The sequence below is a fragment of the Prunus avium genome, chromosome 6 (assembly GCF_965620075.1).
Source record: "Prunus avium chromosome 6, drPruAviu1.hap1.1, whole genome shotgun sequence".
Taxonomy (NCBI): domain Eukaryota; kingdom Viridiplantae; phylum Streptophyta; class Magnoliopsida; order Rosales; family Rosaceae; genus Prunus; species Prunus avium.
Genome location: NC_142289.1, coordinates 4,644,574 through 4,669,642, shown reverse-complemented (window position 1 = coordinate 4,669,642; position 25,069 = coordinate 4,644,574). Strand labels below are relative to the sequence as shown.

General features: G+C 38.2%; 3 protein-coding genes across 4 annotated transcripts; all 3 read left to right on the top strand.

Moving 5' to 3' along the window:
* The first annotated feature begins 472 nt into the window (after nucleotides 1–472).
* On the top strand, nucleotides 473–2,601 carry LOC110768394 (D-mannose binding lectin protein with Apple-like carbohydrate-binding domain-containing protein). The gene is made up of 2 exons (XM_021972123.2): nucleotides 473–1,090; nucleotides 1,233–2,601. Exons 1-2 carry the CDS (start codon nucleotides 707–709, stop codon nucleotides 2,268–2,270), a joined length of 1,422 nt encoding a protein of 473 aa, XP_021827815.1. The 5' UTR covers nucleotides 473–706; the 3' UTR covers nucleotides 2,271–2,601.
* Nucleotides 2,602–12,697: 10,096 nt separating this feature from the next.
* Nucleotides 12,698–14,092, top strand: LOC110768396 (transcription factor bHLH93). 2 transcript variants are annotated; one of them, XM_021972126.2, is made up of 4 exons: nucleotides 12,698–12,871; nucleotides 13,046–13,162; nucleotides 13,272–13,442; nucleotides 13,863–14,092. In XM_021972126.2, exons 1-4 carry the CDS (start codon nucleotides 12,794–12,796, stop codon nucleotides 13,956–13,958), a joined length of 462 nt encoding a protein of 153 aa, XP_021827818.1. In that variant the 5' UTR covers nucleotides 12,698–12,793; the 3' UTR covers nucleotides 13,959–14,092. The 2 variants fall into 2 exon arrangements, with proteins under 2 accessions (XP_021827818.1, XP_021827817.1); XM_021972125.2 differs by having other exon boundaries at nucleotides 12,699–12,871; nucleotides 13,269–13,442.
* Nucleotides 14,093–19,031: 4,939 nt separating this feature from the next.
* Nucleotides 19,032–21,051, top strand: LOC148293515 (uncharacterized). The gene is made up of 2 exons (XM_088255773.1): nucleotides 19,032–20,406; nucleotides 20,721–21,051. The coding sequence occupies exons 1-2, from the start codon at nucleotides 19,182–19,184 to the stop codon at nucleotides 20,753–20,755; spliced, it is 1,260 nt and encodes a 419-aa protein (XP_088111899.1). The 5' UTR covers nucleotides 19,032–19,181; the 3' UTR covers nucleotides 20,756–21,051.
* The last annotated feature ends 4,018 nt before the right edge of the window (nucleotides 21,052–25,069 follow it).

The following is a 25,069-nucleotide window of genomic DNA, read 5'->3' as shown; positions in this document are numbered from 1 at the left end:
AAAAATTAGAGTACAAAAATTTAGGAGAATATTTGGTGAATTAATGCTCTTTACCAAAAACATCCTCACGTGGAAATTATTGCTATTCAGCTTTTCCATAGGTCTGGGACCCCTAGCTCTCATCCCCTTGCTGGAGTGCTCTCAGACTGCAGAAGGTTTGCAGAACAACTTGGAAATTGTGGAGTCAACCATGTTTACCGTGAACAGAATTCTGTGGCTGACTGCTTAGCCCAAGCGAGCTACAATGGTGATCTGGGCATCTGCCCTCTTGACTCTGCTCCAGCCTGGATTGGCACCTGCCTTGCTGATGATGTGATGGGTTCCTCTAAGACCCGCTGGGTCTGTTGTAATATTAGTTAGTTTGTTTTTTCTGCTGGGGCCCTGCCCCCCCTACTCACCAAAAAAAAAAACATCCTCACGTGGGCAGCCTGTAGAGAATCACCTTTTAATACCTTCACTTTTTATTATACCTTAACAAGAATATTCATAAGCCATTCCAGCGTGCTATGAGTAACCCCACTAAATTCCCCACATTTGCAGACATTAAACAAAGCAAAATGAAAGCTCAAACCCTTTTAGCAAAGCTGCGCATTTCATACCTACCTTTTGTCCTTCTCTGCCTCTCTTCTCAATTCTTGCCAGAAAAGAAAAGAAAACGGAAATCTCAATGCCTTGCTAAGCGAAATTTGAGACTGCAAATTCACACATGCAGCTCTATTTGTTCATTTCTCTCTCTCTTTTCTTCACTTATGGCCATTCCAAAACAGATATCTCTCTTGGGTACCAGCTCACTGTGGCAGTGCCTATTGAATACAGTTTGGGATTCATTGGGAGAGCTTTTTTGATGGAGACGAATGAAATCACACCAACTTTTAAAACTGCATTGAGTGTTGAAGCTGTGAATGACAAATACTCATGCTCCTTGGAAGTCTTTCTTGGAGATGTCAAGGTTTGGAATTCTGGTCATTACTCAAAGTTTTATACTTCAAATATATGCGTCCTTCAACTCACCCTAGATGGAGATTTGAGGTTGAAGGGTCTAAAAGACAGAGTTGGATGGAGAACTGGGACTTCTGGACAAGGTGTGCAGGTAAAGCTATAGCCAAAAAGAGAAAAAAAAACCTGAGAAATTTATGTTATTTTATTTATTTATTATACAATATGTGTAATAAAATATGTGTGATCAATGTTGAATTTTTTTTTTGGTTGTTTTTTTGGTCATTTTGATGCAGAGGTTACAGATATTAAGGACAGGCAATTTAGTTCTGGTAGATGGGTTGGGCAATATCAAGTGGCAGAGTTTTAATTTTCCAACTGATGTAATGCTTCGGGGTCAGAGACTAAGTGTGGCTTCTAGGTTGACTTCATTTCCAACCAACTCCACTTCATACTACTCACTTGAAATTGAACAAAGCAGGATTGCTCTCTACTTGAATTCTGGTAAGTGGAACTATTCCTATTGGGAATTTAAGCCTACCAAGAACAGAAACATCGCTTATGTTCAATTGGGTCCAAAGGGTTTAGAGTTATTCAATGATAAACAAAAGAAAATTGCGCAGATTCATCCATCTGATCATCAAACAGTTCAGTTTGGTCAGCCCATGAGGTTCTTAGCATTGGGGAACAGAACAGGAAATTTGAAGCTATATTTTTACTCACCCAGCATTGCTAAATTTGATGCTGCTTTTCAAGCACTCAACACCACATGTGATCTTCCATTGGCTTGTAAGCCTTATGGGATTTGCACCTTGACCAGTGCTTGTTCATGCATTCAAGTTTTGATAGCTGAAAATGAGACCAGTAGAAGTGGTAATTCTGATTGCAGTCAAGGAATTTCAGGTGGGTTTTGTGGCAATGGCAAGACTAAAGCAGAGATGCTTGAATTAAAGGGTGTTGGTAGTGTTTTGAGGGGTGCTCCTAAAATAGTTAACGTGAGCAAAGAAGCATGTGCTAATTTGTGCTTAGAAGACTGTAATTGTACATCTGCATTATATTCAACTGCAAAAGGAGGCATGGAAGTAGAAGAGTGCTTTCTTTATGGAATGGTAATTGGGGTTAAACAGGTTGAAAGGGGAAGTGGATTGAGCTACATGGTTAAGGTTCGAAAAGGAACTCATGGGGGCCATGGAAAGTCCAATTTGAAAAGGTGGGTTTTGGTCCTGGTGGGAGTGGTTGATGGGTTGATTATTCTTCTGGTTTTTGGAGGCCTTGGCTACTACTTGATAAAGAAGAGAAGAAAACACACATTGCCTAATGGCCATAACAATTGACTGTATTTGTTTCCAGGTTTTCTTGTCAGTCAGATTTCAAGGCCATGATACAATTTTTTTTATTTTTTTATTTTTGTCTTTTCCAAATTCAAGTTAGTTAGGAAGGAAAACACGGTTTTGGTTGTTTTTGAAATGTTCATAAGAGAAACAATGTGATTTTGTTCAAACACTAGAATTTGCAATTCAACAGGTAAAACCAATTTTTGGTTTGTTCTTTGTTTTCTGGGTTAGGCAATTTCTCAAGGATTAGACTCAAATAGTTGCATTATGTTGGAGAAAAGACATTGCCCAATCACAAGTAACAAACCGAGATTTACAAGTACTTCATCATAGGAAAGAACGCTCCATCTTTTTTGTAGATTTATATTATGGTAAATGATAAATAATTATTCTTTCGCAGTTTACTAAAATGCCTGGGGTATTCTGGATGAAGGAAAATAGATGTCTAGCGGAAAAAAGAGTGGGGAGTGGGGTGTTCAAATAACATGGGATGGGAAGCGATGTGAGTTGCAGCCTGATTATCGCAAAAGAGAGTCATGGGATGTGGATCTTTAAAGCCCAAATCATTGAGAAGTCCTTGGAGCCAAATTAATTCGCAAGAGACAGCAGCCATACCTCTATATTCGGTTTCAGTATTTGAACGAGCAATAACACTTTGTTTCTTGCTATTCTATGTTACCAAATTTCCTCCAATGAAGGTACAATATCTCGTGGTGGATTTTCAGTCAACTTGGCACCCTGCCCAATCAGCATATGAGTGCCCTATAATTTAACTATTTCCTTTTTTCCTTATCAAGACACCACGATCAATGGAACCCTTTAGGTAACGAATAATCCGTTTGATTGTCTGTAGGTGAGTTGATCGAGAAGAATGCATGAATTGGCTTATTAAGCTTACTGTATGAGAGATATTAGGACGAGTGATAGTAAGATAAATAAGCCTCCCAACCAGCCTCAGATAATAACTAGCATCTACCAACAATTCTCCATCTAGACCAAGTTTGGCCTTGCAGTCAATTGGGGTAATAACTGGTTTGGTTTCTAGCATTCCAGTTCCTTGAAGAAGATCCATCACATACTTGCATTGATTAAGAAATAAACCCTTGCTTGAGGAGGCAATTTCAATTAATACGCAAAAAATATTTTAAGGACCCTAAATCCTTAATAGCAAACTTCTTGTGAAGAAAGGGCTTCAGTTTATGAATCACTCCCATGTTGCTGCCTGTAACAATGAGATCATCAACATATATAAGTACCACCAATCTTCCAGTAGGCCCATATTTAACAAACAAAGATGAATATGCATTACTTCTCTTGAAATCTATACTTTCAAGAATTGAACTTAATTTGGCATACCAAGCTCGTGGGGATTGCTCAAGTCCGTAGATAGCCTTGTGCAATTTACAGACTATTCTTTCTTGTTTTTTTTTAGAATGACTAGGCAACAAGCTCATGTAAACCTCTTATTCTAGTTCTCTATGCAAAAATGCATTCTTCACATCCATTTGAAATCATTCGTACAATGATACTTACAAAAAATTTAGTGGTTTTTTGGGTTAACGTCATACTTGAACATATGGGACAAAGAATGAACTTGCAAGTTCTGTAGCTTAGGGATATAATTGTAGTATCCAAACTTCACAAGCCATGTCAAGTTCAAATTTGCCGGTGCTTGTCCAATCACCAAATGGTTAATTAAATGTGCTGGTCTTCATGCCGATGATACTACTTGGGAACCAATTGATGACATTTTGGCCCTATTTCCATCGTTTAAGCCCTGAGGACAAGCCTTATTTTAAGGGGGAGAGCTTGTTAGATCCACTATGTATTGGGCCACTTCTCATATAGTCCATAAGCTAAGCTGGAGGTTGTTCTTATTCTTTTCAAACCGTTAGCCACAAAATAATCTTGTAATTCCTTTTCTATTATTCCTTGCAATTGTTTGCAATTGTTAGGAATTCATTGGGTGTGCTCACTCCCATGAGTGACCTAATGATTAGGGCAAGGTGTTGGGTTCATTTTTACACATGATTTATCATGTTATTCACCCAATATTTTGAGTTAGTTCTTGATATTGTATAGCATTTTACATCATTTTTGTGTTTTTCATAGATTTTACATTGATTGGTATGAATGTGAGCTAAAAGTGCATTATTGAATGTAAATTCTATTTTTGCTCATTTTCGTAGTTTAACTTCTTGACTTTGGATTATCATGCTCAGATGTGGTAAAGTTTTTCATGAAACCTATTCCAATGGGTGTTGACTACAACATATCTGAAATTTAGTTCCATTGAACAAGTATAACCTCCCCAACCGATCCAACATTGGACCTAACTCTGGAAGTCTGTTTTGGGTCAACTTTTACCCTTACTTGGTATCATCTCCTTCTAATTGTTACCACATCTCTTGGTGATATTATTGACATTGTAGAGATTTGTTTTCAAATTGGTAATAAATTAGAATCTCTCTTTATGTATTAAAACCAAAATGAAATTATGAAAGTGAAGACAAATGGAGCATGTGCCAAAGACTTTAGGTAAAAGGTGGAGAGAGAGAGAGAGAGAGAGAGGAGAGCAAGGAGGCTACGAAGGAGGAGAAGAACTCTTCCACCATTGAAGGCTTTTGTGCTTGCACCTTCACAAAATCTGTAAACTCTTTCTAGTTATATTTTGAAGGCACAATTGTAGCAATGATCCCTGGATTAAGACCAAACTTTACTTTTCGTCCCTCATATTACTAAATTGTTACGGTAGTACTTTAATTATGCCTCTACTTTCAGAAATCATCCTTCCCGTCATCTTAGTCAACTTTTCCGTTAAAAATGAGGGCATATTTGTCTTTTCATTAATTTTAAATTGATTAAAATATTTATTTATAAAAAATAAAAATAAAACTCTCTCTCTTCCCCATTGATTTCTTCTCCCCCCATTCCCCATGACCACCACCCGCCCCCATGAACCCAGAACCCAGCGCCCCCCACCCTAGCCAGCAACAATCCTCCTCTCCATCCTCACGTATTTCACCCCACTCTCCTCGATCTCTTTCTCCCTCCTTCACTCCCCGCTCAGCACCAAAACGTTGTTGTTCTCCTCCACCTGCACTTTAATTTCTCCTGCCTTGATCCCCGCTGAATACTAAAATCTTAGTATAAGATTTGTAAGATGGTGTTGTTCTAGGTTGGGGAGGGGGGGGGGGGGGTAAGAAAGTGGGATGGAGGTCGGGAGAGAGAGAGAGATGAGATTTATTTTTAAATTTTTTTGTGTGAAAAGACATTTTTGCCCATGCAAAGTAGGACTTGTCCATACCATGTCATCATTTTTAATGGAAAAGTTGACTAAGATGATGTAAAGGATGATTTCTAAAAGTGGAGGCATAATTAAAGTACCACCGTAACAATTTAGCAATATGAGGGACAAAAAGTAAAGTTTGGTCTTAGTCCAAGGACCATTGCTACAATTTAGCCTATTTTGAATTTGTGCTTGTAATAAGCATACGGAACTAAACACCATAACTAGGGCTTAGGTTGAAGCCCTAAACATGATTACTCTATTGTTTTGATGCTTGAGTTATTGGATTTCTAGATGTTGTTGATGAATTCCTTTTCACTAAATTAATCATATGCTATGTGTTTGCTTCCTTTGATTGATCACCTTAGGTTGTATGCATCTAGCTAAAGTTGAGAAGTTGTGTAAGATACCCAAGAACATAATTTCTAATTAGCAACAAATGATTGAATCCTTTCTAAGTGAGCATCATGTGAATTGGTTTCTTGAATGTCTAATGTAAACACCATACTATTAGGGTTCTTGTGATGTTTATATTCTCTTCAAACTTAATGAGTCTCTTTATATGATTAAATCGAAGTACTAAACACACCTAGATTGATTGTGTAGGAAACACAGGTATTGTAGCACTAAGCACGCACTTTACTTATCTTAGTGAGAATCAATGTGTCTTGAGCCACTAAACCCGATCTTGATTGCGAACATCTTTATCAATGTATTTAGAATTCATAACTTGAGTATCCATAAACATAAGTAGCATTGTTTAGGGTGGATTCCGAAAACCCTAGTGTTTGTCACCATATTAAGTTAAACTTTGATAATCACATTTGTTAATCTTGTTAAAATTAGAGTTTGGTTACATTTAAGCATTAGAATTAGGTCACTTGAATCAAACCCCCTCTCCCCCTTTGTTTGTGTGTGTTGTTTGAAATCTTGAGTGTTCTTTCCACTGGATTTTTCACACTTTGTAACTGTTTTTGACATTGGGTTTGCCCTATATTTTTTAGTTTTTTATGCTGAATCCAACCATATAAAGAACATAAAATTTGGATTAACGGTTGCAAAGTTACAGGTAAAAAATGGAACAGAGGTCGAAGTTGGAAAACGGGGGAAATTGTTGTCCTGAAAAATTCCTCTCTGCCAAACTGGTGATACCTCGGTGATACAGTGGTGATAACATAGTGATACATAAGTGATACAAAGTGCTGATTGTGTTTACCTTTGGTTTATGGTTTTGTTTCATTTATTTTATTTTTCTTTACTCATTTCTAGTATCTGATTTGTATTTTACCTTTGTATTGTGTTAAATAAGTGTTCTTTACGTACTCAAACTAGATATTTGTATAAGCCTCTAATTCCTCGTGGGAACGATCCTGTATTTACAAATCTACACTATAATATATTTGTGCACTTGCAGGTATTTTTAATTGGATGATTAGCGTATTGATTTGTGCCAATTATTAATACAACAAAGGTTGCCCATTTTTACTGTATTTAAGGATACTGACCTACCATTTTGGAGGCAGCTATGAAATGAAAGTTTAAATTCCTTTATCTTTTTCTCTACTTGCTCAGTTTTCTATCTATTACCTAGGTCTGGTCCTAGCATGGATCGTTCAAGAGAGAAGAAGAGAAGAAGGCGAAGGCAAAATGGAAGCGGAAGAGCATAGACGTTGGCCCTCGCCCTCGCCCTCGTCTTCGTCTTTGTCGTTGGAAACCCACGTCAGAGAGGTTGGGTGCAGAGTCCTGACTTTGATTTGGGTAAGGCCATGTCCAGTTCAATTCAATTAGTGAAGTGTAGTCCAATTAGACCCACTAAACAAGTCGTGAATTTTAAAACCAAATTTACCCTATCTCTTTTTTTTTTTCTCTATTTTTTTACTTTTTTTTGTTTTTTTTGTTTTATCTTTTTCAGTGGTTAGATGTTTTTTAATCTGAGTAGTCTGATAAAATTGTGGGATGGGGTGTTCAAATAACATTTCTGGGTGGCCATAGAAGCTCTCTCCATGCATTTCATTATATAATGAAATTGTTGAACTTATTTCATTAATCGGATGGGTATGAGCGAACTTCTCATTATAGCAGTTTCATCTTATTGTAACTTTATAATTGGGCTGCTTTGTTTTCGTTGATCCAGTTGCAACTTTTATCTTTTGAATAACAAGGATTATTCAGTAAAACTATTCTTCTGTTTTCCTTTGGTTTCTCTGGTTTCTTTAGAATTCCCATCAATCCCAATTTATTTGCCCCTTTTTATTAGTTTTTTTTCTTCTTTTGTTTCATCTTTTTTGTCTAATGAAGATTATGTTTAACCCAAAGAAAATGTTTCACTAGCATTGACATAGCCATCAGAATCAGAAGTTCCAAAAAGTTAAAAAAGTTTAATCAAACAAGGGTATTTCTTTTTCTAATCAATTGATATATTCCGAGTGACAATTAGCCGATTTGCCACGGCTTGTAAAATTAAATTAAAATAAGCCAAACTTAGGAAGTACAACCTACATCGGATGGGACCGGATAGGATATAATAATATATATAAGGCACTGTTTGTCCATATGTTTAACTAATCCGTCTATCCTCCGGTTTGATTTGAGGATGAGGAAATTGAGAATAGGGTACCTTTCTACAATTCATCACCATGACTCAAAAAATAAAAAAAGGGGGGAAGATATATATACGATCCTTAAACGAACAATCGGTTTAGTCTGGTTTATTACTAAAAAAATAAAAATTAGATCAAACCATACCAATTTGTCTAATTCGGAAAATTTGACCGTTTTATGGTTTAAAATGCCCAACCCTAGTTCATTTAATTTCTTAATGGTATGGGATTAGTGATGGATGGGATAGAAGACCCCATTAGTTAAAACCTCAGCGTCAAGAACCATCATTAGGTTTTGAAAAGAAATGTACCTTATACAGTTCATGCATGGTTTCTCTAAACCATTTTAGTTTGCTACTCAATCATACATTGCGATGTCATGTCTCGATTAGTTGCCATTAGCTTTCCTTTAACTCAAGGAGAGACATTGGTATTGGCTTGGCTCCTATTTTGTGGGGGAATCAAACATCTGAGCTAGCTGTCCATGGCCCCAAGTCAAGAATTAATTTGTCTTAGAAAAGTCCATGATAGCTAGGCTAGGGAATGCTTTATCTGGGTGTTATAATGCATTAGCTTTGTTCTCATATGTGTGAAACGTTGCAGGCGATCCCACATGTGAGGAAAAGGGACAAAAATTGCCTAGTAAAATATGCTCTAGCTAGCTCCACGAGTTCTAGAATTCATTGGAGTACATTTTGTGCCTATCGAAATTTCTCTGTCTAGCTACACAACTAGTTTTATAATATATTTGAAATGGTGATCTGGTTCCTAACTAGAACCTAGCCCGTGAACTCAAAGTCGCTAAGTTTCACATCACAACAGAAGTATATGTGGGATGCATATATGTCTTCCTGGTCCCCAGTGCATGCCTCAAGCTTATACACATATATATTATAGGGTTGTTGTTATTTGTATCATATTTACGGGGTCATATTGTTATAATTATGTCTCAATTAGAAGTGAGTTCCACATATATTTAGTGGAAGCCACTTATATTAGAGAGTTAGTAAGCAAATATGATAGAAATAATATTCAATTAATGATAATCGATAGTGTAAAACAGTTTAAGGCCGATTCTAGGAGCTACTTGCCTCATGATATTATTAATTAATTTGATTTGGTATGGCCGACTCTAATTGAAAAAAGAATACTGAAGAAGGTTACTGCTTTGCATGCATGGTGTAGTGTGAGCTTCAAACTAAGCTAGTAGCTAGTACTAGCTCTCACAATACAAACATGCAAGAAGCTGGTAACAAATGATGATTTAAGTAATTAGGACAAGGTCTTGATTCTTGAATACAAATCAAACTTTTGACTAGGCCTTCTGGTATGATTATTTGTGGAAGTAACACACACACACACACACAGATATATATATATATGTTTTTCCTTCGTATATCTATGCTTGAGAATCCAAATTCAATCACCCCGTGGATGCAACTCTAAGAAACTTTGGTCTGCAAAATCCATGAAAAAACATTAAGTTTGTTGTTAATGGGCTATCAGTGTATAGAGTTAATTTATTTTTGAAGCTTTCTAATTGATCACTAACAGCTAGCCACCTAACTTGTCCAAGAGATTGGAATCTCAATTTGCAGGAAAAGTTTGTCCAGAAAAAAATAGGGTTTGTTCACGAGCCACGTTTCCAAATTTAGCACTGTTTGTATTAATATGTGTATTGTCTGATAGGACATCCAATCATGCTTCTTAAAATGTACTCTTCTCACCATTCATGTCATGTAAAAACTAATTTAACCTACCAATAATGTTCTCAATTCAGCATGGCACCATAGAATTTGCATTTATACTCTTATATTGTTGACTATGGATAAGATGTACGCAGTCTTCCAGGTATATGGAGATGTCAGCTTGTTGTATGCCAAAAAGCTGCAGGTGGTTTGTTCACAGTTGAAGCCTTCTTGCATAAATATGTACATATATGTATCTTGATCTGCTATAAATTCAATATTAATTAGGTGTCCTGTCAACATGTGTTTAGAACAATCAAATGGTAAACTGGATTCTCACAAGTCATCACAAAATTCCCACTTGTCTGCTGTTTAACAAAATCATTAGTATGTGGCTGAAAATTAAGTTCCATATAATTAAGACATCCCTGTTGGGCATAAAGTAAATATGAAATATTGATTGGTAATGTATATATATATATTAACAAGCTAGGTTCAAGTTGTTGAACCCTTTTTGTGTTTTTGATGAATTATTTTTGTATAAGTATCAAATTGTAATTCGCAGAAAAGAGGAGTAGCTCCTTACAAGAAAAGAGGCAAGCAGTATCCTGAAGATGCGTGTTTTCTCTTCTTCCCCACAATACTGTATAGTGATGCATCCCATAAAATATTAATTTAATTTTTATCTTGTTTCATTTTAGCTTCTCTCGATGCATCCATTGTTTAAATTAATTGGCTGACAATTTTGTAAGTTTATGCATGATTTGGTTTGATAAGCTTTAAGTCAGGCTCAATTGACACGAGATTGAAGACCCGCTGTGGAATTTCCAAGACCAATGCTGTCCAATTATGTGTCACTTTTATCCAGTTGTAGAATGAGAATTGGAATTTCTATGCAGAAAACAACAAATTTCTGTGCATCAAGTTCACTGCAAGCATAGCACTTAATCATTACATAAGTCAAGGGAGTCGAGCATGTGCTGCATGCCGATTATTCTTCAAACAAAGCTCTTTACATGATGCAGTATTTGATGGGTCCATCTCCTAAGATTGTCACAATTAATAATATAAAATCAAATCAAATATTTGTATGATTAAATAATTATGTATAAAATGATTTAGTGCAGAGAAATCCTAGCTATCTTAGCTCTAGATTGTTAAAACCCTAAGAAACATAAAAATTGAAAAAAGGGTAAAGAGACAAGGATGAGCTGCAGAGTGTATGATGCTGCAGGTTCTTGGTAGATTAAATTGTTGTGTTGTGATGATTAAAGAAGCACACATGTGAATAGCTGGTTGGGTACTTGATCACTTGTTTGTGAGCAAATTGGATCAGAAAATATTGGAGCAACGAATTTAATTGAAACCAATAGCCTTAACTTAGCTTTGCTATATATGAACTTCTTGGGATTTAGGGTTATATCAGATAAACCCTGATATGGATTGCTTTAATTTGCTGCAGTGGAAACTAATTGGCACTGTTTGAATGATTGAAGTGGAATCTCTTGATAAATAAACAAAGAGAGTGCATGCATCACACGTGCAATGCAAAAAGGGTTTTAGGCTCTAATTAGAATATAATTAAGGTGTGATTAAGTTTGAGTTTAAGCTCTAATCTAAAACACACAGTGATTAAACGCGTAGAGGAGGAAGGGAATCTGCACGTGATGAGAAGTAGGGAGAGGGAGAGAGGCATCGGAAGCTGCGAAGGAAGCGTCAAAGGTTGTTTAGCTGTCAATCCCTCCAAAACTCTTCCCCTCACGGGACTCTCTTCTCTTCTCTCTCTCTCTCTCTCTCTCTCTCTCTCTCTCTCTATCGCAGTCTTTGTCCTTTGCTCTCTCCCTCTCTCTCTCTCTCCTCTCCACTAGCTACGTCACTCCAATTTCTATTACTTTAATTACTCACTTGATAACTAAACCAGTGCCACTGCAACTGGATTACTTGATTCAAATTAATCTATGTCATCTGTCCCTCCCGCAGTCCATAGATTTACAAATTTCTATGGAAAACTTAAACCCCTTGTTTCGATGGCGAGCAAGTAAACATATAATATCATTCTGTCACTCTATAAGATGGCATATATTTTTCTGTTTGAATTGCAAATATTATCTTAAATTTCTTTCTTAAATTCAACAGTGCTTAATTTCTTCTAGTATTCTTGTGGTGATATACATATTGCCCTTGATTAATTATTAGCCGACAAATAACAAATTTTACTTGCAAACTTTTGTGTTGTGTATAATCCAACAAAGAGCTGATGACAAAAGTTGATAACTCAGTGTGTATATGTATGTGTGTGTCTTATATCAATCTATCACTCTCTAAGATGGTTTTGAGTGGGAGTATCAATATCTGACGCGGTGATACAGTATCACTCTATAATTTCTCCTGAACGAGAGATTAATTAATATAGTCCAAAAATATAACTAAGTTGTGTTCATAATTATTACTAATGAAGCATTGCCTTATTAAGACAATTCTCCTTTCCAATAAGAAATATCAAACATAATACATGTTTCTCTCTAGCTAATTGTTTCCTTCTCTAGTTCTTACTTCGATCTATCACATTGCATACACATGCATGATCCTTCTTTCTAATACTATATCCTATTAACCTAATCATTAATCCCAACTTCCACCCAAGAAAAATATAAAAACAACAATGTATGTTAACATATCAACGGGGAAGAAAACAACAATGTACCGTATTATGAATCCAGTTAAACATTCCTAATTAATTGTTGTTGATAATTGAATAAGCAAGGGTCAATTAAGTAAATATACCAGTTCAACTTCTTGGTGGGAGAATGTAGAGGCACACACATGTAAACATCCCCTCTTTAAAAGCCCTCCGTAGTAAGAAGTAGGAGAGGCTAGGACAAGAGAGACAAGAAACAAGAAGAAATAGAAAAGTAGAGCAACAAAGAAGAGGGTGTGTGAAGAAGCATGAGTTCCAGCGACCGAAAGAAAGCAGTTCTTTATCATCAATTGCAACAACTTCGGGCTGCCACCAATTCCAATGCTGTAATTGACTCCACATAATCAAACACTTCCTTTAGCTATAGGCTTACGATATCCAAATTTTTATAGTAATTAGAAAAGTCAAACCTAGCTAGCTGATTCTTCTACTTGGATCTCATGTTCCATATCTTTTATGTAAAATATTCATCATTTGTTGATGTTTTTGTGATTTGGCAGCTGAACAAAGCTTCAATTATTGTTGATGCATCCAACTATATCAAGGAGTTGAAGCAAAAAGTGGACACACTCAGGCAAGGCGTTGGAACTTCGACTGCCCCAAATCCATCACCAGCGGTACGTAGTGGATACTAACTGATTTTTTTAATTTAATTTCTTTGGGACACCACACGATCGTATGTACATGAATTCATGATTTGAATGTTCTTGTTCTAATTTCCAGCAGGTTACAGTGGAAACCTTAGAAAGGGGTTTCCTTATTAATGTGTTGTCGGACAAGAACTCCCCGGGTTTGCTCGTCTCTATTCTCGAAGCCTTTGAGGAGCTGGGCCTCGATGTTCTTGATGCTAGGGTTTCTTGTTCAGACACCTTCCAACTAGAAGCAGTCGGAGGAGAAGTAAGAGATTACTTATATCATATATTTAATTTCTTTCATTCTGGCTCCTCTGTACTTACACATTGGGAATAAATTGTTTGCGTGCAGCATGTATAGACATGCATATATATATGGGTCATGTTTTTGTACATTATATTGTTGTACAAATTAACATCACGTGTGAATCGTACAAACATATTGTCTTAACCACACCTTTGTTTTGCTTATGGCGAATACACTGACACAATATAATGAGTGATTGGCATCATAATTGTACCTCTCTTCAATCCAATTTTGTATTTTCATGGTTTTTATATAACTTATAACTTAATCAATTATATTATATTGCTATTGGCATGCTTTCTTGTGACACATTTTAACTTTGCGTGAATTTATGCTTCTTCATGCCCCTATAATTATTTTTGTTTGTTGATTTTGCAGAACCAGGGGCAAGCGGATAGTATAGATGCTCACGTGGTGAAAGAAGCAGTCTTGCAAGCTATTCAGAACTGGAGCCAAAGCAGTGAGCAAGATTGATGTAAATTGATATACATATTGTATCTTTGTTGCACCTTCTACCCTCCCCTTTCTTTCTCTGTTCTGGCTCCTAGCTATTCCCTTATATGGGTCTAGTGCCACGAAACTATCAATGAACTAGCGTTCAAATCTTCTCCTCTGATGTTACATATATATGCTGCTGATCAATGTACTATCACATTGGTTTTCTTATCAGGCCGGGCGAGATAAACAAGTTATAATGGGTCAAACCCTCGATTGCCCATCGAGTTTCAAATGTTAGCTGTCGGGCGATCAACAGTGTAGGTCTAAGCCAAAAAAAAATTATGTGTAAAACTTGCATCATTAACCACGGATTGATCAAATATAAAAATGAAATGAAAATGTTACCAATTCCAGGTCCAGCATATATATAGTATAGATTCTGGATAGCAATTTTTAGACATATATATAAATAGAAACATCCAATCGGGAAGAGGATTCTAATGTCCAAATTTTGTTCCCACATGTGTACAGCAAGTTTAATGGATCGCTCGTTGGCAGCTCATGTTGCATCCAATGAGTAGAAAGAATCAAGATAGGCAATTTGCTAGACTACAATACTGGAGGGTATATTTTGTCTTCCTGCATGTCCACATTTGCTTGGGATTGGCAAGATCTATAGGCTTTGAGCATGCGAAATTGATTTGTGCTTCTGAGTTGGGGCCTAGGGTTTTGACCCCGACTTTGTGGGTGGATCGATGCACCAAAATCATGCAAGGGAATAATAATGGGATTAGAGGGAGCAAGCATCGAGGAATGATTATATAATTAATCTTTTGAAAAAATTAATAAAAATGTTACGGCCTGATCATTAGAAGCTTGGGATTAGATTAGCCGTGTCCGTGTGGGGAACATCTCAATGGGAATATGAGATTAGCTGGAATTATAGACTCATCTTGGATTTATTAGAAGGAATTTTACGCGGAATGATTGTTTATAGAACTATATTGAATCATTAGTATAATGCTGGAACAAAACACTGAGTTTTGCATGTTGCGACATGTCTCCAACAGTGAAGACTATAAATTCATTATAAAAAAAAAAAAAGGAGGAATTTTTGTAAAAATGTCACCTGAACTTATACCTTAGTTTCAATTTGTTGCCTTAAAGAAAAATTTATGAGAAATGTCATCTTAATTTTTCAAAATTCATGATTTGTCATCTGACTTTAACACCATCTAATTTTCCATCCATTTTAAAGAGTATTTCAGTCTTTCTATTTTCAAGAGTATTTTAAAAATGAAAAAATCATTATAAAACAAATCTCACCTTCCCCCATCCCATGTGCACCACCGGTGGCTCTGACCACCCAACTTGAAATCCATTCCCCCTTTCATCTTCACAACCCCTTACTCAATTTCCCCTTCCCTCTTCCCCTTCCTCCCCTTCCTCCTTTTCTCTACCATGGAACACCTACCCTGTTAGAAATTATTTATGTTATTTGTAATTCAATAAATGTTGGTTCCTATGTTTTAGGAAATCAGTTGGGTTCTACCTATTCAATAAGGGTGTTCTAGTTGTGGGATAAGTCTATTAGTATTGGTAGTAGTGGGATGTTTAGTTGTTCCTTTATTATTTGAGTCAGTTATTTTGTACGTGTTATTTAAGCTATGTTTCAGTCAATGAGAATTTACTTCAGTTCAACAAAAGCTCTCTATCTCTTGTCATTTGTGTTTCCTAAATTATCAACATCTGGTATCAGAGCCCCTACTGGGCTTGACTTAAAATTCTCCAAAAAGTAGCAGCTTTCTTGATTTGCACCAGCAAGGATTGATGGCATCCGATAAGGTTCAAGAGAACTACGTGCAACCAGCTATACCTCGCTTCGATGGTCATTATGATCATTGGAGCATGTTAATGGAGAATTTTCTGAGATCCAAAGAATATTGGAGTCTCATTGAAATTGGAATTGCAGAACCAGCAGAGGGAGGGTTGTTGACAGAAGCGCAACAGAAGAGGCTTAATGAACAAAAATTGAATGATCTCAAAGTGAAAAACTATTTGTTCCAAGCAATTGATCGATCATTTTGGAGACTATTCTCCAAAATGACACTTCCAAGCAGATATAAGAGTCTATGAAGAAAAAGTATCAAGGTTCCACCTGTTGTGAATTAATGACTAACTCACTGCGCTTAAAGATCTTGTTGTTGATGGACTTTAGACAAAGAACTCAATGATGGATGAATCTTACACACACACACAGAAATTAACCAAGCACAAATGACACAAGTGTTTATAGAGGTTCAGCAAATTGCCTACATCCTCTTTGATGATCACCTTGAGAAATTTCACTAATGAAGATAGGTTACAACTTTGGTTTACAAAGGAAACCCCCTTAGAACACTACCCTCACAATCTGTTTCTCTCACACCCTTGCTCAACACCTTGATACACTTAGAGAACTCTCTTGCTCTCCCCTTGGTTTTTCTGAACAAAGCTCTCACCAGAAACTCATAACTTTCCAGCTTCTACCACTACCTATATTCAACATGCTTTCTCCTCTTGTGTTATCTTACTTCACCCCATTTCCTACACAAGCCAATGGACATAAGATAAGGCACCATCTTTGTCCTCCACGTTCCTCCTTTAGTCAATAACTTAGACTAAATGTCAGATCAAGTAGGTAAATGATATTCCACTTAGCCACCTCCCATTTATACCAGAAAATGGAGAGTGATCTCTTTGAAATAAGATAACCAATTAGCCATGAGTGCTCTCCCAACTATCCAGCAGGTAGTCAACGTTCATTTAACTCAGAAGTGACCCACTAAGCCTCTGAAATCCTGTGGAAAGCGATAGCCGTCGAAAACACAGTTGAAAACACGTAAGGAAACGTCACAGCACGACTGGAACGACCGGTCGCCAGAGGTTTTCTCTCCAGACTTTGAATCTGCTTCTAAACGACCGGTCGTAAAAGCCATGCGACCGGTCGCTTGTGCTTCCTGCGACCGGTCGCAAAGAACTAGCGACCGGTCGCTCGTTGATATTGCTCCAGACTTCGAATCTGCTTCAAAACGACCGGTCGCAAATGTCCTGCGACCGGTCGCTTTTAGACAGATTCAAAATCATCCTTTCAGCGCCAAAACACACTTGTATCCTTAGGTGAGCCATTTTTTCAAACACCACCAAGGTGAAGCGTGCACAACTTCAAGCACTTCGGAGAGATTTTGAAACTCTTCACATGAAACCAGAAGATTCTGTTGATGAATACTTCTCGAAGACGATGACAATTGCAAATAAGATGCGGCTTCATGGTGACAAGATGGATAATGTCACAATCATTGAAATTTTTTTGCATTCAATGTCGCCAAAGTTTAACTATATTATTTGTGCATTTGAGGAAGCAAACGACATTGAAACAATGTCAATTGATGAATTGCATATTTCACTGTTGGTTCATTCTGATATATGTGGTCCCATAAATCCTGCATCGAATGGAAAAAAATAGGTATTTCATAACATTTATTGATGATTATAGTCGGAAGAAGTGGGTATATTTCTTGCAGGAAAAAACAGAAGCATTTTCAACATTCAAAAGCTTCAAAACTCTTGTTGAGCATGACGTGGGCAAACCTATTAAAATGCTTCGAACAGATCGTGGTGGAGAGTTTAACTCACAAGAATTTGCTTACTTTTGTGATCTCAATGGTATTCGATGACAGCTCACTGTAGCATACACACCACAACAAAATGGTGTATGTGAGAGGAAGAATCGCACAATTCTAAACATGGTTCACTGCATGTTGGCCAAGAAAAATATTCCTACAATATTCTGGCCAGAGGCGGTGAATTGGAGCATCCACGTGTTGAATCGATGCCCACACTAGTTGTCAAGAATATGACACATGAGGAAGCATGAAAGGGACGTAAAACAGTAGTGGATCACTTTAAAATCTTTGGCTGCATAGCCTATGCTTATGTCCCAGATAAGAAGAGGAAGAAGTTGGATGGCAAATGTGAGAAACGTGTATTTCTTGGGGTTAGTGAGCACTCAAAGGCCTGTAAGTTGATAAATCCTGTCACAAAGGAGATCATCATCAGCCAAGATGTGGTGTTTGATGAAGAAGGTGTGTGGGATTGGACTAAAAGTGCCGCAGGACACAAGGAAATTCCAGTAAGCTTTGATGAAGAAGAAGACTCTTCAGGGATTGCAGAGCCACTGCAATCCTCTAATTTTGGGACTTCAGGGATTGCATTGCAAGTTCAATCCTTTCCAGTAGCTGAACCAAATGAGGCGCAACCATCTAGTCCACGACCGTCACGTGCAAGGAAAAGGCATGCGTGGATGCTAGATTTTGAGGTCAGTGGAATTAATTATGATTCTGATGAAGAACGCAGTCATTGTTGGAGCATGAAATTTCGGGTCCTCCAACAAGTAATCTTGTATTCTATGTTGAGAAGCCGGACACCATCTTCGATTGTCACCATTGAGTGAGGAGGGGGGTACCTGCAAGAAAACACTCCGACGCTTAAGTCAGTGTTCGTTCATGAATACTGCAGTAGAATCAATCACACCTCTCTTCCCTTACGCTGGGAAATTAATTGGCATTTTATAGGCACTGAACCCTTAGACTCCAAGTCCCATATCCCATATTTATCTCCATATTCTATGGTAGCTGATATCATGTTATTTGATTCCCTCCACTTCCTCAAATTTGGGGTTCATGGGAAGTGACTTGTTACTTGGGCCTTAATTTTTGCTCCCACAGTCACTTTACCTTATTTTCAGACTGTGATCCTGTGCCATTCTAAGACGTTGTCCAAGAATCAAAATGGCAGAAAGCAGCCATGGCTGAGGAGATCAAAGCAATTGAGATAAATAAAATGTGGGAATTGATAGATCTTCCCAAAGGACAAAAGACCATTGGTGTCTAGTGGGTCTACAAAACAAAGTTCAATGAAAATGGAGTAGTTGATAAGTACAAAGTGTTAGACAAAATCCCATTGATTAGTTGTATATTCCCTAATTATAGCATAGGAATATTGTGCATTATTTCTTTCCTGTAATAGCTCTCCCTTATCGCCATATAATGGCTATGTATTGCTGTAAATATTCATTCAAGGAATATCATATACTTTCCCATATTCTTTGTCTCTCTAAACTTAATATGGTATCAGAGCAACCCTAGCTCTTGAAACTTCTCATCCTCCATAAGCCGTCATACAACCCATTAATCAAAATTTCATCTTTTCAACATCTCCATGGGAACTCCAAATTCTTCAACCTCTTCAGATACCAACAGTCGCTATTACATTCATCATGGAGAAAATCCCAATCAATCATTAGTCACCGAATTGCTCAACGGTGAAAACTATGCTACTTGGAGTCGATCTGTACAGATGGCTCTCTCTGCCAAAAACAAACTTGGCTTCATCAATGGAAAATTCGAGGCTCCATCATCAACCAAGCAGCCCGATGAATATGAGTTGTGGGAGCGTTGTAACAATATGATTCTTTCATGGCTCGCGCATTCTGTAGCACCCGATCTTGCATCTAGCGTTGTCTTTGCATCAACAGCCCACGAAGTGTGGGAAGATTTCCGTGAGCGTTTCGCTCAAGGTAACGCACCCAGAATCTATCAAATCCAGAAGGCAATTGCTTCACATACGCAAGGTACATCTACCGTCGCTGCTTACTTCACTAAATTAAAATCTTATTGGGATGAGCTTTCAGTTTACCGTCCTCCTCCAACTAGTAAACACACAGAAGTCCAAGCCATAGAAAAACAAAAGGAGCAAGATCGGTTAATGCAGTTTCTCATGGGACTTAATGACTCCTATAATGCTGTCCGAGGACAACTCCTCCTTATGAAGTCTCTTCCGAATGTGCGGGAAGCATACAATCTTGTTACTCAAGAGGAGAAACAACGAGAAATTGGAAACAGTTCAATTACTGAAAATTTTTCAGTAGCAGCGGCTGTCCGAAATTTCAAGAATTCCAACAACAAATTTTCCGGTAACTCGTTTTCTCATTCTTCCTCTAATTCCAACAGTGAGGGATTATTTTGTAGATATTGCAAGAAGGACACGCATAAAATTGAGACATGTCCTAAACTCCATGGATACCCACCTGGACACCCACGCCATGACCCCAATTTCAAGTCCAAAGCTCGCCAGCCAAACCAAGGCAATAATCATAGACAAGGACAACACATGGACCAGCCCTCACACCATGCTTTCCATGCCATCCATGCAACAGCAAATGCAGCAGCAAATGTCGCTGGGTCCCAGTCCACCAATGGCTACAATCCTCTCGGCTCCACTCCTATTTTATCTTCCCATGGGTCCATCAACACCTCTGACAGCCATCCTTTTCAGGCCATTCTTCCGGGACTTTCCACCGAGCAATATAATCAGTTGACCACTGCCATGGCCAATATGGCTCACTTGCCTAAGGGTAATATTGATGCATATGCAAATGCAGCAGGTCTGTATAACCATCCCTCTGTTCATTCAATTTTTTCGGACTGTTGGATTTTAGATAGTGGTGCTACAGACCATATTACTTCAGACTCCTCATTATTTGTTCAATCACATCCTTCTACCATACCTTCTGTTCATTTACCTACTGGTTCTTCCATCCCCATTGATTCTACTGGCACGATACTTTTTAATAAAGATATTATTTTAAAAGATGTTCTTCATGTGCCTTCCTTTCGCTTAAATCTTTTATCTGCCAGTAAAATCACTCAGTCTTTGCATTGCTGTGTGATCTTGTTTCCTGATTTTTGTGTTTTGCAGGACTTGGCTACGGGGAAGATGATTGGATGGGGTAAGCAAAGTGGTGGCCTCTACTTCATGTCACCAGTTCGCAAGTCCTCCGCTGTCTGTCACACCACCGCTTCCAGTACCATTTGGCACCACCGCCTTGGCCATCCCTCTCCTGCTTGTTTGCGCCTAATGTCTAAGTCTGTTTCCTCTATTCATCCATCATTTGACAATAATTGTGACATTTGTCCCTTAGCAAAACAGACTCGTTTTCCTTTTCCATCTAGTATTATTTCTTCTAAATTTCCTTTTCATTTAATACATTGTGATATTTGGGGACCCCACAAACACCCCACACATTCGGGTGCACGCTATTTTTTAACCATAGTTGATGATTTTTCGCGTTGCACATGGTTATTTCTTATGAATCATAAATCTGATGCTCCCCAGTTGCTTATGTCGTTTTTTAATTTTATTTCCACTCAATTTAATTCCCACATTAAAATCATTCGCAGTGATAATGGTGCTGAATTTCTTTCATTGCGTTCCTTTTTTATTACTCACGGTGTTGAATTTCAACGTTCTTGTGTTTACACCCCACAACAAAATGGCGTTGTTGAACGAAAGCATCGCCACATTTTACAAGTTGCTCGTGCTTTACTTTTTCAATCTAATGTACCTCTGCGCTTTTGGGGTGAGTGTGTGTTAACTGCCGTCTATTTAATTAACCGTTTGCCTACCCCACTTCTCTCTAACCTCACACCTTTTGAACGTTTATATACTCACGCGCCCTCATATGATCATCTTCGTACTTTTGGTTGTTTGTGTTATGCTACTACAGTCCATCCCATTTCCAAATTTGCTCCACGTGCTCGTCGTTGTATTTTTGTTGGGTATCCTTGTGGGCAAAAGGGTTACAAATTATTTGATTTGGATTCTAGGCAATTTTTTGTTAGTAGGGATGTTCGATTCCATGAAACTACTTTTCCTTTTAAACCCGCCACCTCTTCTGACCCTACCACAATTTTTCCTCCAACTTTTCCATTGGAGCCCATGCCCACTTCACCTCCTCTCCCTCTCGCACCATTTTCTGACCCCTCCGTTGACTTTTCCGCTCCACTCTCCACCTTACCCACCATCCCCCCTGCCATCTCTCCTACCTCCGGCACCACCGATCTACCCACTTCCCCCATTGCGCCCCCTCCACCAGCTCCCTTCCCTACCTCCCCAGTTTCCCACTCTGATCCTCCCTTAGTCCCACCTATTGACCCTATAGCTCCTCCCATTCCCACACCTCCACCCCCCCGCCAATCGACCCGCCCCCGTTCCCAACCCGCGTGGCAGACAGATTACTACATGAACTTTGCTCATCGTGGACCCCATCAATCATTGACTCCGTTGTCTAGTTCTAAACGAGGTACAAGGCACCCTCTCTCTAATTTTTTTATCTTATTCTCGTATTTCTCCTTCCCATTTTTCTTTTCTTGCTAATATTTCTGGTCTTCATGAGCCCACTAACTATAATCAGGCAGTCCAAGATTCCAAATGGCGGGATGCTATGCAAGCTGAGCTTGATGCCCTCATGCACAACGATACTTGGACTCTCGTTCCTTTACCTGCCGGTCATAAGCCTATTGGTTGCAAATGGGTCTACAAGATAAAATATCATTCTGACGGTTCTGTCGAACGCTACAAAGCCCGTCTTGTTGCTAAGGGCTACACCCAGCTTGAAGGGATTGATTATCAGGAGACTTTTTCTCCCACCGCCAAACTTACTACTGTGCGGTGTCTTTTAGCAGTTGCTGCTTCTCGCAATTGGTTCCTCCATCAACTGGATGTTCAAAATGCCTTCCTTCATGGTGATCTTGATGAGGTCGTCTACATGGATGTTCCCCTTGGTCTTCGCCGACAGGGGGAGAATATGGTATGTCGGCTCAACAAGTCCTTGTATGGTTTAAAGCAAGCTTCCCGCAATTGGTTTGCGAAATTCTCTCATGCTATCCAACAGGCAGGTTTCATTCAATCAAAGGCCGATTATTCCTTATTTACGAAATCTGAAGGTAACTCCTTTACTGCAGTGCTCATTTATGTAGATGACATTATTGTAACAGGCAATAATGAACACGCCATTAAGTCCCTCAAAGATACTCTCCTGCAACAATTCCGCATCAAAGATCTTGGAAATCTAAAGTATTTTCTTGGCATTGAAGTCTCTCGGTCCCGAAAAGGAATTTTTGTTTCACAACGAAAATATGCATTAGATATTTTGAAGGATGCAGGATTATTGGGATCTCGTCCTAATTCTTTCCCAATGGAGGAGCATTTAAAATTAAATCCTGAAGATGGCGAGTTGTTACATGATCCCACCAAATATAGGAGATTGGTTGGGAGATTAATTTACCTCACAGTGACAAGGCCTGATATAGTATACTCTGTGCAAATCCTGAGTCAATTTATGCAGAATCCTCGTACACCTCATTGGGAAGCTGCTTTGAGAGTCTTATGGTTCATTAAAGGCAATCCTGGTCAAGGATTATTTTTTCCTTCCTTTAACGATCTCATTTTAAAAGCTTATTGCGACTCAGATTGGGCACGGTGTACGATGACTCGGCGATCTGTTTCAGGATTCTGTGTCTTCTTAGGAAACTCTTTAATTTCCTGGAAGTCAAAGAAACAAGCCAATGTGGCCCGTTCTTCCGCTGAAGCAGAATATCGAGCTATGGCTGCAACATGTTTGGAAATTACATGGATGCGATATATTTTGCAAGATCTCAAGGTTCCACAAACTCAGCCGGCAGATTTATTTTGTGACAACCAAGCGGCTATTCACATAGCCAAAAATCCTGTTTTTCATGAACGCACGAAACATATTGAGATTGATTGTCACATTGTGCGAGAAAAATTACAAGCTGGCATTATTATACCATCCTATGTACCATCACGCTCTCAACTTGCGGACATCTTCACCAAACCATTGGGAAATGAACAATTTCATCACTTAAGTAGCAAGTTGGGACTTCATGACATTCACTCGCCAACTTGAGGGGGAGTGTTAGACAAAATCCCATTGATTAGTTGTATATTCCCTAATTATAGCATAGGAATATTGTGCATTATTTCTTTCCTGTAATAGCTCTCCCTTATCGCCATATAATGGCTATGTATTGCTGTAAATATTCATTCAAGGAATATCATATACTTTCCCATATTCTTTGTCTCTCTAAACTTAATACAAAGCACATCTAGTTGCGAACGGCTACAAGCAAGAATATGGTGTTGTTGACTACAAGGAAGTCTTCGCTCCAGTTGTGAGACTTGATACCATTCGTTTGGTCCTTTCACTTGTTGCTCAAAATGCTTGGCCCATCTTTCAATTAGATGTGAAGTTTGCCTTTCTACATGGAGATCTGCAAGAGCAAGTATATGTAGACCAATCCCCTAGTTATATGAAGCAAGGGCATGATAATAAGGTATATAAGTTTTAAAAAAAAGGCATTGTTTGGACTGAAACAAGCACCCCGAGCTTGGTACAGTCGTATAAATACTTATTTTTTGAGAAAAGGCTTTCAAAAATGCCCATATGAGCATACCCCTTTTTATAAAGATTGGCGCTGAGGGAAAGATACTTATTGTCTGCTTATATGTAGATGATTTGTTCAACACAAGAAACCATGAGGCCATGTCTGATGATTTTAAATATTCTTTGATGAATGAATTTGACATATCAGATTTAGGACTGATGCACTACTTTCTTGGCATTGAAGTGGTACAATATGCTGGTGGTATTTTTATTTCACAGAAAAAATATGTCCAGGGTGTTTTGGACAGGTTTGAAATCCAGAATTGCAACTCTGTTGGTGCTCCAACTGAACTGGGATTGAAGCTGACTAAAAATACTGGAGGAAAGAAAGTTGATGGCTCGTTTTTCAAGCAAATTGTTGGCAGCCTCATGTATCTCACAACAACCAGACTTGACATAATGCATGCTGTAAGCCTTATTAGTCGTTATATGGAAAGTCCAATAGAGTCTTACCTTATGGCTACAAAAAGAAGATTTAGATATTTACAAGGGACTAAAGAGTATGGCATTTTTTTACAAGAAAGGGAAGAGGTCTAATTTGTTGGGTTACACTATAGTGATTATGCAGGTGATCCAGATGACAGTAAAAGTACATCAGGCTATGTGTTTATGATGGGGACAGGAGCAGTGTCATGGTCTTCCAAAAAGCAGCAAATTGTTACTCTCTCAACCACATAAGTTGAATTTGTCGCTGCAACTTCATGTGCTTGTCAAGCCATATGCTTGAGAAGGATACTTGAATTCCAGCAACAAGGTCTTACTCTTGTTTATTGTGACAACAGTTCAGCAATCAAAGTTAGGA

Coding starts and splice junctions, on each gene's coding strand:
- LOC110768394 (XM_021972123.2), top strand. CDS start 707: ATGCAGCTCTATTTGTTCATTTCTCTCTCTCTTTTCTTCACTTATGGC. Junction 1,091..1,232: donor CTTCTGGACAAGGTGTGCAG/GTAAAGCTATAG, acceptor ATTTTGATGCAG/AGGTTACAGATATTAAGGAC.
- LOC110768396 (XM_021972125.2), top strand. CDS start 12,794: ATGAGTTCCAGCGACCGAAAGAAAGCAGTTCTTTATCATCAATTGCAA. Junction 12,872..13,045: donor CTGCCACCAATTCCAATGCT/GTAATTGACTCC, acceptor GTGATTTGGCAG/CTGAACAAAGCTTCAATTAT. Junction 13,163..13,268: donor CCCCAAATCCATCACCAGCG/GTACGTAGTGGA, acceptor TCTAATTTCCAG/CAGGTTACAGTGGAAACCTT.
- LOC148293515 (XM_088255773.1), top strand. CDS start 19,182: ATGGGAACTCCAAATTCTTCAACCTCTTCAGATACCAACAGTCGCTAT. Junction 20,407..20,720: donor TGCATATGCAAATGCAGCAG/GTCTGTATAACC, acceptor TGTGTTTTGCAG/GACTTGGCTACGGGGAAGAT.